Consider the following 17,850-nt stretch of genomic DNA (forward strand, 5'->3'; position numbering starts at 1 on the left):
TGACTTTTCCGACTCTGCCTCCCTTTTTTAAGGGACCACGATTACATTGGGTTCACTTGGATAATCAGATGATCCTCCCCTCCTCAGGGTTCTTAATCACATCAGCCAAGTTCTTTCTGTCTTTTTTTTTTTTTTTTTTTGGTCTTTTTAGGGCTGCAGCCACAGCCTATGGAGGTTCCCAGGCTAGGGGTCTAATCGGACCTGCAGCTGCCATCCTACACCACAGCCATAGCAATGGCCAGATCCAAGCTGTGTCTTCGACCTACACCACAGCTCACGGCAACGCCAGATCCTTAACCCACTGAGCGAGGCCACGGATCGAACCCTCAACCTCATGGATACCAGCCTGGTTTTTTATGGCTGAGCCACAACAGCACTCTCTCCTTCTGACCTTGAATGCAGCCTATTCATATGTTTTGAACATCAGTACGTGGACATCGTTGGGGGAGGGCATTAGCCTATGCCCCACAATTGAGATTACTGAGTTTCATATCTTACTGTTTATGGCTGGCTTGAAGAATACTTTATTTTTGTATTTTTAACTACTATCATTCACCTTACCAAAGTTTAATTATTTCAAATAGTTTTGGTAGAGTTTTTTGGATTTCCTAAAGGTACAGTTATATTACATGAAAATCATGTAAGTTTTGGTTTTTTTTCCCAGTATTTACATGGACTATTTTAATTAATCAATAATTAATATAGTGCCCTAGTTAAGATCACCAAGGTAGTATCGAGAATGATGGTTTCAACAGAAATGACTTCAGCTTTATATTAGAGACACTACCAGTTTTTAAATTTTTTTTGTCCTTTTAGGGCCGCACCCAAGGCATATGAAGTTCCCAAGCTAGGGGTTGAATTGAAACTGCAGCTACTGGCTTACACCACAGCCTCAGCAAGGCGGGATCCAAGCCGGGTCTGTGACCTAAATACACCACAGCTCATGGCAATGCCAGATCCTTAATCCACTGAGCAGGGCCAGGGATCAAACTCACGTCCTCACAGATACTAGTTGGGTTCATCACTGCTGAGCCATGATGGAAACTCCAGATGCTACCAGTTTTTGGTAAATAATTTTTATCTTTTAAAAATAGTTTTCCTGGAGCTCCCATCATGGCTCAGCAGAAATGAATCTGATTAGTATCCATGTGGACGCAGATTCGATTCCTGGCCTTGCTCGATAGGTTAAGGATCCTGTGTTGCTGTGGCTGTGGTGCAGGCCAGCAGCTACAGCTCCAATTCAACCCCTAGCCTGGGAACCTCCATATGCCGTGCGTGCAGCCCTACAAAGACACACACACACACACACACACACACACAAAATAGCTTTCCTTTTTGTGTATTGGTGGGTAATGAGCTTATAAACGTCCTCACCTCTATTAGGTAGGGGTTGTGGAGGTATTGGCTAGACTCTCATACCTCTGGGTCTAGGAAGGGGATGGATTTTTTTTTTTTTTAATTTTCAGTCTCCTGGAGTCAGAAAGATGGGACCATCCACACTAAGGACAGCCAAGGGAACCCCAGTGTCTACCATTCATCTCTTCTCAGGCAGCCAAACAATCTTCGCCTCAACTCAAGAAGAAAGCCCCATGCTCTTCCTTCTCCAGAACTCTCAGAACAACTCCTGGACTCACATATATTCCAGTTTCCATCAGAACTCTTTTTTGGAGGGTCATGCCCACAGCATGCAGAATTTCCCAGGCCAGGGATCGAAACTAAGCCATAGCTGTAATGAGAGCCACAATAGTGACCACACTGGACACTTAACCTGCTGAGCCACCAGGGAACTCCCTCCATCAGACCTCTTATCCTGGTATTTATATTGCCCCAAAAACAGATTGCAAAGGGGAGGACTTGGGGATGTTCACCCAGTTTGTCCTCTTCCTAGAATCTCCTTCATTTTACCACGCTAAAGTTTTGAAGCAGTAGAGTAACACGATTAGGTCTCTGTTTTTTGGTGGTTTTTTTGGCTTTTTAGTGCCGAATCACGGCATATGGAGGTACACAGGCTAGGGGTGGAATCAGAGCTACAGCGGCCAATCTGCGCCACAGCCACAGCAACGCGGGATCCTGAGCCGTGTCGGCAACCTACACCACCGCTCACAGCAACACTGGCTCCTTAACCCATTGAGCGAGGCCAGGGATCAAACCCGCAACCTCATGGTTCCTAGTCGGATTCGTTTCTGCTGCACCACAACGGGAACTCCTAGGTCTCTGTTTTAAAAAGTATTTCTTGGGAGTTCCCGTCGTGGCGCAGTGGTTAACGAATCCGACTAGGAACCATGAGGTTGCGGGTTCGGTCCCTGCCCTTGCTCAGTGGGTTAACGATCCAGCGTTGCCGTGAGCTGTGGTGTAGGTTGCAGACGTGGCTCGGATCCTGCGTTGCTGTGGCTCTGGCGTAGGCCGGTGGCTACAGCTCCAATTCGACCCCTAGCCTGGGAACCTCCATATGCCGCGGGAGCGGCCCAAGAAATAGCAAAAAGACAAAAAGACAAAAAAAAAAAAAAAAGTATTTCTTGGAATTCCCATTGTGGCTTGCGGTAATGAACCAAACTAATATCCATTCGGGTTCCATCCCTGGCCTCACTCAGTGGGTTAAGGATCTGGCATTGCTGTGAGCTGTGGTGGAGGGCGGCAGCTGTAGATCTGATTGAACCCCTAGTCTGGGAAGTTCTATATGCCATGGGTGTGGCCCCCCAAACTTAAAATAAAATAAAACAAATAAAATAAAATAAAAGGTATTTCTGGAAGAAGCTTAAGTGATTGATTTGAACAGGATCCCAGTTGAAAAAGATATGACAAGAGGAAGTGTTATATAAAATATGATATAACCACAAAGGAAATTATACCAGGCTGTGACTATAAGGACACTGAGGTCATCTTAGAGGGAGCCTGCCCCACCATGGAATAGTAGGTGGCAGCCCAAATAAGGTGATTTTAAATATACTGACATGGAAAATCTCCAAAACATTTTAAGCGAAAAAAGGAAATAGCAAAACCGTTGATGGCACAATTCGTGTTTTCGAAAAGGACACACAGGAGTTCCCACTGTGGCTCAGCAGGTTACAAACCCAACTAGTATCCATGAGGATGCTCATTCAATCCCTGGCCCCGCTCAGTGGGTTAAGGATCTGGCATTGCCGCAGGTCACAGATGCTGATTGGATCTGGCATTGCTGTGGCTGTGGCAGCTGTAGCTCCGATTTGACCCCTAGACTGGGAACCTCCATATGCTGTACCTGCGGCCCCCAAAAATAAATAAACAAATGGACATACAAAAATAGTAAAAAAAATTTTTTTTCTGTGTAGATATACATAGAAAATATACAAAACACACCCAACCGATGACTGTGATTAAATCTTGTATTTTTGATTATCTGTATTGTTTAAATTTTTAAAAAATGATAATATATTCGTGTTTTGTGCAATTAAAATAATTTTCAAAGCATAAGTAAAACAGACTATCGTGGGTGCAGAAGAGAAATGATGGTTGCCAGAAGTAGCATGGCAGTAAAAGGGTTGTAGACAAATAGAGAAATAAGGGGAATTTAGGAAGTTATAACCAAGATATTTTAAAGCATCTGATAGAAATGGAGGAGTTGGAGTTCCCGTCGTGGCGCAGTGGTTAACGAATCCGACTAGGAACCATGAGGTTTCGGGTTCGATCCCTGGCCTTGCTCAGTGGGTTAAGGATCTGGTGTTGCCGTGAGCGGTGGTGCAGACTGTAGATGAGGCTCGGATCCCGCGTTGCTGTGGCTTTGGCATAGGCTGGTGGCTACAGCTCTGATTCGACCCCTAGCCTGGGAACTTCCATATGCCATGAGAGTGGCCCAAGAAATGGCAAAAAAAAAAAAAAAAAAAGATAAAAAAAAGAAAAAGAAATGGAGGAGTCTAAGATGATAAGGGTTTGAGCTTAGGTGATAGGTTGCGTGAGATTTTGGGGAAATTAGTGTGGGGACAAATTTCCAAACTCTTATTTTCCTTAACAACCCCCTTCAAGCTTAAGGCATATAGAATCTGTTGGTTCTGTATCTGGGGAGAGGATTAGGAGATAGCTGAGAAATAACCCTTCTCCTAAATTCTTTTTATTTTTTTAAGGGCTGTACCTGTGGCCTATGGGAGTTCCCAGGCTATGGGTTTAATCAGAGCTGCAGCTGCCAGCCTACACCACAGCCATAGCAACACGGGATCCGAGCCACGTTTGCAACCTACACTACAGCTCACGGCAATGCCAGAACCTTAGCCCACTCTGTGAAGCCTGGGATCGAACCTGCGTCCTCATGGACATTGATCGGGTTCCTTATGGCTGAGCCACAATGGGAACTCTTTTAAATTCTTGACTATCTTGCTTGATTAGCCTCCCTGCTCCTTAGAGGAAGATGCCAGGAAAATAGTTATTACTGCAATGGCAGCTCTGGCCAAAGACTCCAGTGTCACCCCCTTGCTGAGTTAGGCTGGTGGGCAGGAGAGCCTAGAGCACACAACTTGCCTTGAGTGGTAAAGCCGAAAAAACCTATTTCAGGCTTCCTTCACCCCCATCCCACTCCAGAACCCCCTTGGTTCTCTATTTAGGAGAAACCTTGGAGCCTTCTGTGTCCTCTGGTGACCTGGAATCAGAGACAAATTAACCAAGACTGGAAGCCATACATAAGCATACAAAGAGAGGAGTTCCTGTCATGGCGCAGAGGAAACGAATCCGACTAGGAACCCTGAGGTTGAGGGTTCGATCTCTGGCCTCACTCAGTGGGTTAAGGAGCCAGCGTTGCTATGAGCTGTGGTGTAGTTCACAGACACGGCTTGGATCCTGCATTGCAGTGGCTATGGTATAGAGCGGCAGCTACAGCTCCAATTTGACCCCTAGCCTGGGAACCTCCATATGCTGTGTGGGTGGCCCTAAAAAGCAAAAAAAAAAAAAAAAAGAATACAAAGAGAAAGGACAAATATCACGATACCACGTGGAGGCTGGAGCTTCTTGCCTCTCTCTGCTTTACGCTAAAACACACGCTCGCGCGCGCACACACACACACCCCCGATCCCCAACACCCTGGGGCTTGTATTACTCAGGTCTTAGTGCATTAAACTAATCCTCTTGAGAAGTTTATGTCTATGTATATCAATGTGTTGGAGGAGGGGATGGGATGAGGGGAATGGTTGGTGACACTTAGATTTCAAACATCCCTTCCATAGTTTGTTCTCCTTTAAACTGGAGTTAGTGGAGTTCCCGTCGTGGCTCAGTGGTTAACAAATCCGACTAGGAACCATGAGGTTGGGGGTTCGATCCCTGGCCTTGCTCAGTGGGTTAAGAATCCAGCGTTGCCGTGAGCTCTGGCGTAGGTTGCAGTCTCGGCTCGGATCCCGCGTTACTGTGTCTCTGGTGTAGGCCGGTGGCTACAGCTCCGATTCGACCCCTAGCCTGGGAACCTCCATGTGCCGCTCGGACCTAGAAAAAGGCAAAAAGACAAAAAAAAAAAACAAAAAAAAAAACCTAAAAACAAACAAACAAACAAACAAAAACCTAAAAAACAAAAAAACTGGAGTTAGACAATCAGACTATGGACAGCTGAGGGTGGTATGGCTTTAGTCACGTATCGGAGGAGATAAATCTTGCCCATGACTTCAGTAATAAAAAAAAGGTCTCCCTGCTATTCATCTGGGACCAATGGAAAATGACCATTGGATTTAATAAGAGCCCTTTCCAAATATCTCTTTGGCATTGGCCCCAGAAGCTGCTGAAAAATATCACAAAGGAAGGTGATAAATCAACCTCAAGGCCACATTCTCCACGGGACCTAGGAGGCTCCCTGGGTTAATTACCAACTCAACGGTGTTCAGTTCTAGTATCCAGTGAGGCCCTCAGAGGGTGTTTAACATACTATGCAAGGTCTAAACCATGCACCTTGCAAGACAGAAAATCCCTAGACATGCCACACTCTTCACACTCCAAATCTTCCTCTAGCAGCAGAATGCATTTTTTCCACAGAGTAATTAAAGCTCCTTTTCTACTTTGTCCTGCTTAAATACAACCAGCAGGGGCTCTCCCCCAGGTGTACTCCCTGGCTGGACCTTGGATTTTTCTTTTCTGTACTCATGGCAGGGACTCAGCTTAGGCTGCATGTTGCAATCACCGGGGAGCAGGAGTGCCCATTGTGGCTCAGAGGTAACAAACCCGACTAATATCCATGACGACGCAGGTTTGATCCCTGGCTTCACTCAGTGGGTTAAGGATCTAGCATTGCTATGGCCGTGGCATAGGCTGGCAGTTACAGCTCTGATTCAACCCCTAGCCGGGAACTTCCATGTGCTGCAGGTGCGGCCCTAAAAAGACAAAAACAAACAAGTCTTTGGGAGCTTGAAAGGCCCCTAGAGATTTGGACTTAATTGGTCCAGGCATTACGATTTTTTAAAACTTATCAGATGATTATAAGGGCCAGTCAGGATTGAGAATGACTCACCCGTGGCTTGAACACACTGCTCATGGACTAAGCAAGCTCCAGCTCGTCCAAGTGTATTTTCTCCAATTCCAAGTCTCCTTTGGCTCCACTTTTATAAAATTCTAATCGCTAGAATATTCTGTGATGATGGCATTAACGTAAAATAAGAAAACAACCAGTTATTTTACCAGCAAAACAAGTTTATTTGGAAAGAGCAAAGATTTGGAATTTGGGACATGCAACTATGGTGAACCACATACAAGGCCAGTAAAGGAAAGAAAGGGAAACTCTTTTATAAAGGAGAAGGGGAATTTGGGAAAGGCTGTTAAAAACAAAAAGTCCATTGGAGGAAACTGGGAGTTCAAAGTATAATGGCTTTCCATTGGCTGAGTTGTGACAGTCTCTCATTGGCTGAGTTGTTGCCATGGCGAGGAGAAAATTCTTTTCCTCCTGCTGGTGGTAGTGAAATAGTACTTCCTGCTGTAGACGGGAGCTAAATCTCTTCCTGTTTGGATCAGTATTAATGTTGAATGGTAGATGTGTGAGAGCTCTCCCTTCTGATCTCCTGACTCCATATTAATAGGACTTCTATTAATTTTCAAAAGAGAAATGCTCAAATCAGGATTGGAACTAGAATGAGGCAAGTGAGGCATGTGGGGTGCAAAACTTAAGGAAGTTCTTACTTTCAGGTGCTGACTCTTCACATGCACAATCCTGGAAGTGAGTGCCTCCTTAAATCTTGAATATAAGGTGTCTCACCTTAATCTTGGCCCTGGTTTTTACAGCACATGCAATGCATTCTTTGTGTGTCTGTGTGTGGGCGGGTGGGTGGGTGTGGATGTGTTTAGGGCCAAACCCTCGGCATTTGGAAGTTCTCAAGCTATGGGTCCAATTGGAACTGTAGCTGTCAGCCTACACCTCAGCCCCAGCAATGCTAGATCCAAGCGGCATCTATGACCAATGCCACAGCTCAGGGTAGTGCTAGATCCTTAACCCACTGAGTGAGGCCAGGGATCGAACTGTGTCCTCATGGATACTAGTCAGGTTCGTTACCGCTGAGCCACAATGGGAACTACTAGTATATGCAAAAAAATCTTGCTGTTTTTATGTATGAAACACAGATACACATATAGCACATCTGTGTTATTAAAATTTAATAGGGGTTGGCAGCTAGGACAAAAATGTTTAGAAATGACCTTAGAAGAAGCAATAGTGGGGAAAAAAGGTGGAGAAATACGGATATAGAGCATGGAGCCTAAGTGCTACTGAGCACTTGAAATGTAGCCAGTGAGACTGGGAAAATGAATTTTAAATTACATTTAATTTTAATGAATATCGATTTAAATACCTACCTATGGTCGCTGATTACTCGGCTACACAGCTCAGATTGAGAGAATGGACAAGACAAATAACATTCTTACAATTCCCACTCAAAGCACAAACATACTGGAAATCAATGGGATCTCACTGGCAGTTCACCACATAAGCACGGATCCACGCAGCACGTACTATCTTAGAAGCCAATGCATGTTACCAGACATGCACCATAGAGGGGCAGAGAAGAAGCAGAGCAAAGGAGAAAGATCAAACTCAACAGGGGCAAATGCCCTCTAAAAAGCTTATGAGGACAGGAGTTCCTGTCGTGGCTCAGTGGTTAACGAATCAGACTAGGAACCATGAGGTTGCGGGTTCGATCCCTAGACTTGCTCAGTGGGATCCGACGTTGCCATGAGCTGCGGTGTAGGTGCAGATGTATCTCGGATCCTGCGTTGCTGTGGGTCTGGCGTAGGCTGGCAGCTACAACTCCGATTAGACCCCTAGCCTGGGAACCTCCATATGCTGCGAGAGTGGCACCAAGAAATGACAAAAAGACAAAAAAAAAAAACAAAACAAAAAAAAAAACAAAGCTTATGAGGACAGTGTTTTGAGGGACGTGATCTCTCAGCCATGTGACTGATTTCATAGAGGGGTGCTTGAAACCTACGCCTTCGCAGGTTCCCAGGAAAATGGGACAGACCCCCTCCCCGCAAAGTGGGTACAAAGTTTACCTTGGAGACCTACTGCAGACCTGGGTACAGCCCAGCACCAGCTCTACACCCTCTCCCAGAATGTGGAGGCTCAAATTGGGCAGCAAGAAACAATGGCCTGGAGAAAACAACTGCCCGCATAGATTAACCTCCTTACAAGGATTAACTGCCTTCTGTCACGGGACTGGACCCCCTACCCTTCCCTGGACCTTCCCTTCCTCCTCCTTCGTCGTTCCTGTCACAAGTTTCTGCCATAAACTCCAGCCACAGAGTCCCAGCACAGGTCCTTTGTAAGCCTAGCATCTCTCACCCTTGGGGCGGGTGCCATCGTGACCTCATTCCCCTCTGATGCCTTAATAAATCTCTTTTGCTTTACCCACTTGGTCTTGCGAGGTCTTCCCTCGGCAAAACTAACATTCCTCACCCTTTCTTATGAAAGGACACCTTGCATTTATACAAGGTAATTTTTTCAGAAAATGTCCTGGCTTTGCCCTCCCCAAAGTCCCAATCTTAAACTTGGATCACGTTCCTTGTCCATTCTAACCAGGATCTCTAGTGTGCTTGATGCAACTGTGTCATGTTCCTTGGATCCATGCATTTTGCCTCTCTTGTTCCCATAGTTTCCCGGACTGGAGACACTCCCCCATAATCCTCCAGCTCAAAGCTGCTGTGCCCACAGAAACCAGGAAAAACAGTCTGTCTACCAAACCTAGTTTTTCTTAGCTTTAAAAAAAAAAAAAAAAAAAAAAAGGAGTTCCCATCATGGCTCAGCAGTAACAAAAAGGACTAGTATCCATGAGGATTCAGGTGGGATCCCTGGCCTCGCTCAGTGGGTTAAGGATCCAGTGTTGCCATGAGCTGTGGTGTAGGTCGCAGACGTGGCTTGGATCCCATGTTGCTGTGTCTTCAGCTCTGAATTGACCTCTAGCCTGGAAACTTCCATATGCCACAGGTGCAGTGTTAAAAAGCAAAACAAACAAAAAACTACACTAAACTTTTATGATCTCAAAAGTGTCTGTGAGTCGGCATCAGACAGCTGGGAAGTTCTGGCCTGGAGTCTCTCATGATGTTGCAATGGAGATGTTAGCTGGAGGTATATTCATCTGAAGGTTTGATGGGGCTAGAGGGTCTGCTTTCTTTTTCTTTTTTCTTTTTTTGGTCTTTTTTGCCTTTTCTAGGGCCACTTCCAACGGCATATGGAGGTTCCCAGGCTAGGGGTCTAATCCAAGCTGTAGCCGCTGGCCTATGCGTGCCACAGCAATGAGGGATCCAACCACGTCTTCGACCACAGCTCATGGCAACGCCGGATCCTTAACCTACTGATCAAGGCCAGGGATCGAACCCGAAACCTAGTGGTTCCCAGTCGGATTCGTTAACCACTGCGCCTCATGGGAACTCCAAGAGTCTGCTTTCAAGACAGCCAGCAAGTTGGTGCAGTTTTTTGGTAGGTCTTGGCTCCTTACCACACAGAACTCTGCCTAGGGCTTCTTGAGTGTCTTTCAACTTCTTTTTCTTCTTTTTTTCTTTTTAGGGTCGCACCTGCAGCCTATGGAAGTTCCCAGGCTAGGGGTCCAATCAGAGCTGCAGCTGCCAGCCTACACTGCAGCCACAGCAACCCAGATCCGAGCCACATCTGTGACCTACAACACAGCGCACGACAATGCTGGATCCTTAACCCACTGAGCGAGACCAGGGATCGAACCCACATCCTCAAGGACACTATGTCGGGTTCTTAACCTGCTGAGCCACATGGGAATTCCAACTTTTTAAACTTTTTAATGCTTCAGGAAACTTTTCTATTCTGAAAGTACTAAAAGTATTCTCTTTCACTGACTATTACTTCTGCGGCAGAACCCAAGGCTATTTCCTCTGGATTTCTAGCTTTCTTCCCCTGGGGAGCTTGTTTGTGCTTTTTCTTTTTTTTTTTGTCTTTTTGTCATTTCTTGGGCCACTCCCACAGCACATGGAGGTTCCCAGGCTAGGGGTTGAATTGGAGCTGTAGCCACCAGCCTACACCACAGCCACAGCAACAAGGGATCCAAGCCGCATCTGCAACCTACACCACAGCTCATGGCTATGCCGGATCCTTAACCCACTGGAGCAAGTCTAGGGATCGAACCCGCAACCTCATGGTTCCTAGTCGGATTCGTTAACCACTGAGCCACGACAGGAATTCCCTATCTGCGCTTTTTCAAGTGGATTGCTGAGGTATATTGGTTACTTTCTCTTTTCTCCAGAGCAGAGCTAATAATATTCTGCACATTCAGGTCCTTTCTTCCTCCTTCTCCTTTCATCCCCATCATTCCCTCTTGACTGCAAGATTAAGACCTGTTTGATGGAGTTCCCATTGTGGTGCAGTGGAAACAAACCCGACTAGGAACCATGAAGACGCAGGTTCAATCCCTGGCCCCGCTCAGTGGGTTAAGGATCCAGCATTGCTGTGAGCTGCAGTGTAGGTTGCAGACAAGGCTCAGATCCTGCGTTGCTGCGGCTGTGGTGTAGGCTGGCAGCTGTAGCTCTGATTGGACCCCTAGCCTCGAAACCTCCATATGCTCGGCCCTTAAAAAAAGCGGGGGAATAAAAAAGATTAAAACCTGTTCATCAAACGAATTTCATTTATCCTCAGATTCCTGATGTTCTCTTTTCAAATTGTTCTCCAGATACCAAAGTGTGAAGCCATCCTACCTCTTAATAGGTGATTCAAGGAAACTTGAATTTTTGAACAAAATGGCATTTTAAGTCCCTAAAAAACTCTCAGTATACAACAATTTTTTTGAGTTTTCCTCTCAATAAAGAAAAGAACCTAAAGAAAAGAACACATTTCTTTGTTTCTTTTTCTTTTTCTTTTTCTTTTCTTTTTTTTTTTTTTTTTGCTTTTTAGGGCTGCACCCAAAGCATATGGAGGATTCCCAGGCTGGGGGGTGAATCGGAGATGCAGCTGCTGGGCTACACCACAGCCACAGCAATGTGGGATTCGAGCCGTGTCTGCGACCTACACCACAGCTCACAGCAACGCCAGACCCTCAACCCACTGAGTGAGGCCAGGGATCTAACTGGCAACCTCATGGTTCCTAGTCAGATACATTTCTGCTGCGCCATGACGGGAACTCCAGAACACATTTCTTATAGACTAAGATTTCCCTCCGTCCTTATGTCATTGATGTTTGAACCCAGTCCTGAGGCCCCTAACTCCACGCTCATTACCTAGGCTTAGGAATGGCCAGCTCTGGGTGAGAAATAAAATAAAAAGCATATGGATATTGCATACCATATCATTTAGCAGCCCCTAAAGCTACACTCTGGCTCTTATTTTTTTTTGTCCATGCCCATGGCATGTGGAAATTCCTGGGCCGGCGACTGAACCTGCACCACAATAGCTACCTGAGCAGCTTCGGTGATAACACTGGATCCTTAACCTGCTGCACCACAAGGGAATTCCTGCACCTTGGCTCTTAGCCTGCTTTGAGATGAGCCTGTACTGGTCCTACAAGTGAATAAGATCTGGAACCTCTCCATGTGTGACTGGTTTTCCTCCCAGTGCTGAATCTAACCATTGTGTGCTGGAGCCTATTTGCACCAGCTCACAAGAGGTGATGGTTAAATTTTTCAGGATTTTTGCAAACTGACTGTTAAGCACAGCCTTTATTAAACATGAAGTTGAGTTCCCTGGTGGCTCTGGGGGTTATGACCCAGTATTGTCATTGCAGCAGTTCTGGTCACTGCTGTGGTGTGGGTTCAGTCCCTAGCCTGGGACCTTCCACATGCAGTGGGCACATCCAAAAAAAAAAAAAAAATGAAAACTGAAGCTGGGGGTTCTCTGGTGGCCTGCCAGTTAAGGACCCAACATTGCTACTGCTATGGTGCAGGTTTGATCCCTGGCCTGAGAACTTCTGCAGGCCACAGGTGTGATAAAAAAAAATGTTATTACAGAGAGTGGTTACCAGAGGAGAAGGGGCAGGGGCAGGGGTTGGGGGACGGGCCTCAAAATAGGTAAATGGATCAGCTGTAGTATGGAGACAGCTGGAAACTACTCTTTTATTTTGATGAGCACACTCACGGTAGGGTATACAGAAATAAAAATACCATGTACACGTGAAACTTACATAAAGTCATAAAGTAATGTTACTTCAATAAGAAAATCTAAAAATTAACTTACATAAACTTATGATAAATTTACATTTTAAGAGGTAATAGGTGTTCTCATTGTGGCTCAGTGGGATAAATCCGACTAGTATCCATGAGGATGCAGGTTTGATCCCTGGCCCAGGAACTTCCAGATGCCATGGGTATGGCAAAAAAGAAGAAAGAAAGAAGGAAAGAAAGAGAGAAAGAAAAAAGAGAGAAAGAAAAAAGAGAGAAAGAAAGAAAGAAAGAAAGAAAGAAAGAAAGAAAGAAAGAAAAAGAAAAAAAAGAAAGAAAGAAAATGTGTTAATAGTAATGGGATTAATAATAGGATCTTATTCAGCCTTAATTTTGTTCATTTGTTTGTTTTGGTTTTTTGGCTTTTTAAGGCCACACTTGCGGCATCTGGAAATTCCCAGGCTAGCAGTTTAATCAGAGCTGCAGCTGCCGGCCTACACCACAGCCACTGCAATGAGGGATCCAAGCTGCATCTGCGCCACAGCTCACAGCAATGCCAGATGCTTCACCCACTCAGTGAGGCCAGGGATCAAACTCACGTCCCCATAGATAGTAGTCAGATTTGTTATTGCTGAGCCATGATGGGGCTGAACTCCTTATTCAGCCTTAAAAAGAGGCAAATCCCACCATCTTCTGATGATAAGGATAAACCGGAGGACATAATGCTAAGTGAAATAAATCAGTCACAGAAAGACAAATATTGCACAATTCCACTTACATGCAGCATCTAAAATAATTAAACTTGGGGGTTCCCCTTGTGGCTCAGCACTAATGAACCCATCTAGTATCCATGAGGATTTGGGTTCGATCCCTGACTTCACTCAGTGGGTTAAGGATCTGACGTTGCCATGAGCTGTGGTGTAGGTGTCAGACTCAGCTCAGATCTGGCATTGATATGGCTGTGGTGTAGGCTGGCAGCTGCAGCTCCGATTCAACCTCTATCCTGGGAACGTCCATATGCCATGGGTGCAGCTCTAAAAAGACAAAAATAAAAATAAATAAATAAATTAAATTAAATTAAATTAAATTAAAAATAGTTGAAATTGTTCAGGCAAAGAATAGAACTGTGATTGCCAGGGGCTGGAGGGAAGGGAGGATGGAGAAGTCTTAATCCCCAGATATAAAATTTCAGTTACGCAAGAGGAGTAGGTCTGAGGGCTCAGCTATACAACATTGTGTCAATAGATAGCAATGCTGTTTGTTCATGTAAAAATATGTTCAAAGGAGGAGTTCCCGTCGTGGCACAGTGGTTAACGAATCCGACTAGGATCCATTAGGTGGCAGATTCGATCCCTGGCCTTGCTCAGTGGGTTAAGCATCCAGCATTGCCTTGAGCTACGATGTGGGTCACAGACGTGGCTCGGATCCCGCGTGGCTGTGGCTCTGGCGTAGGCCGGTAGCTACAGCTCCGATTGGACCCCTAGCCTGGGGAACCTCCATATGCCCTAGGAGCGGCCCTAGAAAAGGCAAAAAGACAAAAAAATAAATAAATAAATAAATAAAAATCTGTTAAAAGGATACATCTCCTGTTAAGTGATTTTTATCTCTTTTTCTTTTTCCATTTTTTTAAAGTTTTATTGAAGTGGAGTTGATTTACAAGGTTGTGGCCATTTCTTTCCTGTTCAAGAAAGTGATTAAGGAGTTCCCGTCATGGCGCAGTGGTTAACGAATCCAACTAGGAACCATGAGGTTGCGGGTTCGGTCCCTACCCTTGCTCAGTGGGTTAACGATCCGGCGTTGCCATGAGCTGTGGTGTAGGTTGCAGATGTGGCTCGGATCCCGCGTTGCTGTGGCTCTGGCGTAGGCTGGTGGCTACAGCTCCGATTAGACCCCTAGCCTGGGAACCTCCGTATGCCGCAGGAGCGGCCCAAGAAATGGCAAAAAAAAGACAAAAAAAAAAAAAGAATATTGCGTAGATTTCCCCGTCTCTACAGCAGGTCCCCGTTGGCCAGTCACTTCATATACCTCAATGTGCATGTGCCAATCCCAAGCCCCCCCCCCAGTCTCCCCCTTTCTTCTAACCAGGTCACCTTGGGGGACCATAAGATTTTCAAATTCTTTTTTTTCTTAGTCTTTTTTTTTTTCTTTGTCTTTTAAGGCTGCACCCACAGCATATGGAGTTTCCCCGTCTAGGGGTCGAATCCGAGCTACAGCTGCCAGCCTACACCACAGCCACAGCAACTTAGGATCTAAGCCACATCTGTGACCTACACCACAGCTCACGGCAACACCGGATCCTTCTTAACCCATTGATCGAGGCCCGGGATCAAACCTTTGGCCTCCTGGATACTAGTCAGATTCATCTCTGCTGAGCCACAAATGGCACTGCAAATTTTCCAATTCTGTGAGTCTGTTGCTGTTCAGCAAAAAAGTTCCTTTGGGGAGTTCCCGTAGTGGCTCAGTGGTTAACGAATCTGACTAGGAACCATGAGGTTGCGGGTTCGATCCCTGAGCCTTGCTCAGTGGGTTGAGGATCTGGCGTTGCTGCGAGCTGTGGTGTAGGTTGCAGATTTGGCTCGGATCCTGCGTTGCTGTGGAATTTACGACGAGTATTTTATATTTTCTTATTATGCGCAAATTGTGTGAGCTGCTTTCTTTATAGCCTCACAATGTATAATAAACTTTGGTTTGGAGAGACGCTCATGGATTTTCTCCCCCTCAGAGCTGGTTGTTAACCGTATTCCATATACCTACCTGTGGTGTAGGTCTCAGATGCTGCCCGGATCCCGTGATCCCAGGCTGTGGTGTGCCTGGCTGTCCAGGCAGGACTTTGGTAAAAAGTGTTCTTCTGCGTGATGCCAGTTCGATCCCCGCCAAGCTCATGTTTCCGCTTCCTGACAGCTCTGTCCTGTGGCAGGAACTGTGCTTCCTCTACCTGGGACTTTGCCCAGAAGTACCGTTTGGCTCTGACAGTGAGGCATCCTGCAAGGAGCCGGCCACCCACATCCCTGCCTTCTGCACACACTCGCTTCCCTCTGCCAAGTCACCAGATGTGAGACGTGTCTCAGCACAGGAAAGAAAACAGGGAAAGATGGCCGGGATCCTGAACCCCCAAGTTCTCAGCCTCCAGCTCTCTACCCAGATGTCCAGGCACTTGGGTACAGACGAAACCCAAGGTTTTCTTTGTCTATGAAATGTTTCTTCACACGTGGCCTCCGACGCTCTCCTTTAGAACCTCCTGGTACACATGGCATTTCTTGGACCCTATCCAGGCCTGCTGGGTTATCATCTCCGTGGTAGAGTCTGCATTTATTTATTTATTTTTAATGGCTGCACTCGTGACATATGGCGCTTCCTGGGCCAGATATGGAATCCGAGCTGGAGCTGCAAGCTGGGGTGATCATCTAACCCACAGCACCGGGCCAGGGATTGAACTCATGCCTCCACAGGAACCTGAGCTGTTACAGTCAGATTCATAACCCACTGCACCACAGTGGGAACTTTGAGTCTGCCCTTTTTTTGGTGGGAGGGGACACACCTGTGACATATGGGAGCTCCCAGGCTAGGGGTCAAATTGGAGCTGCAGCTGCCAGCCTAGGCCAGAGCCACAGCAACGCCAGATCTGAGCCGCATCTGGGAATTATACCACAGCTCACAGCAACGCAGGATCCTTAACCCACTGAGCGAGGCCAGGGATCAAACTGGCAACCTCATGGTTCCTAGTCAGATTCGTTTCCGCTTCGCCACGATGGGAACTCCCTCTGTTAGTCTATTCTGATGACGTCCTCTGTCCTGCCAACCATTCTACCCGATCAGTCCCAATATACCTGCCATTTGACCTGTTTGACCTTCGCATCCTCCGGTTTTTCCCAAACAACTTCCCTCCCCCGCCTTTGATCCCACAGTCAAACACTCAGTGATATGCTTCCCAATCCTCCGATCTGTGGCTTCCTTGGATTTCTGTCACTCTAACCCAAGCTCTCAGTCACCACTCACCAAATCCTATTGAGTCTCTCTCCTAAATATTGCTCGAATGAGTCCACTTCTCTCCCTTGTCACCATCTCAGGCCACCACCATTGGGTTGGATGCCTGCTAAATGGCTTCTCCGAGTCTAGCAATGTCCCCCTCTAGTCCACTCTCAGCAGCTGGAATGACCTGTCCTTAAAACTTCACTTAAAAGGAGTTCATCGTGGCTCAGCGGTAATGAACCCGACTAGTACACATGAGGACATGGGTTCAATCCCTGGCCTCCCTTGGTGGGTTAAGGATCTGGCGTTACCATGAGCTGTGGTGTAGGTCACAGATGCAGCTCAGATCCTGTGTGGCTGTGGCTGTGGCGTAGGCTGGCAGCTGCAGCTCCCATTCGACCCCTAGCCTGGGAACCTCCATATGCCGTGGGTGCAGCCCTAAAAAGCAAAAAGCAGAAAAAAAAAAAAAAGACAAAATTCACTTAAAATTTTACTATGGGAGTTCCCGTCGTGGCGCAGTGGTTAACGAATCCGACTAGGAACCATGAGGTCGCGGGTTCGGTTCCTGCCCTGCTCAGTGGTTAACGATCCGCGTTGCCGTGAGCTGGTGTAGGTTGCAGACGTGGCTCGGATCCCGCGTGCTGTGCTCTGGCGTAGGCCAGTGGCTACAGCTCCGATTCAACCCCTAGCCTGGGAACCTCCATATGCCGCGGAAGCGGCCAAGAGATAGCAACAACAACAACAACAACAACAACAAAAAGACAAAAGACAAAAAAAAAAAAAAAAATTTTACTATGGCGCTATTCATTGTCTTTGAGTTCTGATAAAGAACATCTACTCGTGAAACCATCACCCTGGTTAGGATCCAGTACAGTTCCATCGTCCCTGAAGTTCCATCCTGTTGCCATCTAAACCCTGGAAACCTCTGCTGTATGTTCTGTCCCTACAGGTTGGCTTTTCCCAGATTATCATATAAATGGAATCATACAATGCAGAGACTTTTCGATCTGGCTTTTTGCACTGAGCTTATTGCGTTTGACATTCATTCAAATTATTGTGTGTACTAGCAGTTCATTACATTTTATCACGGAATAGTATTTCATGGTATGGATAGACCACAGTTTGTTTAGCCATTCAACAGCTGAAGGACACGGCTTGTTTTATAGTTTGGGTTATAATGAACAGATTTATCGAAACATTTGTGTAAGGTTCTTTTTTGGGGGCCATGTCCAGGGCATCTGGAAGGTCCTGGATCAGGGATTGAACTTGCACCACAGCAGTGACCCCAGTTACAGCAGTGACAACACCAGATCCTTAATAGCTAGGCCACCAGGGAACTCCCAT

General features: G+C 46.2%; 1 protein-coding gene across 1 annotated transcript in view; it reads left to right on the top strand.

Moving 5' to 3' along the window:
• LOC110260108 overlaps nt 1–17,850 on the top strand; it is a 189,959-nt gene that overhangs the window by 160,719 nt on the left and 11,390 nt on the right. The window contains exon 8 of the mRNA XM_021088374.1: nt 15,455–15,589. Within this exon, the coding sequence (XP_020944033.1) occupies nt 15,455–15,589 (135 nt within the window). The remainder of the gene's footprint in view (nt 1–15,454; nt 15,590–17,850) is intronic.

Source organism: Sus scrofa, chromosome 3, assembly GCF_000003025.6.
Source record: "Sus scrofa isolate TJ Tabasco breed Duroc chromosome 3, Sscrofa11.1, whole genome shotgun sequence".
Lineage (NCBI taxonomy): Eukaryota > Metazoa > Chordata > Mammalia > Artiodactyla > Suidae > Sus > Sus scrofa.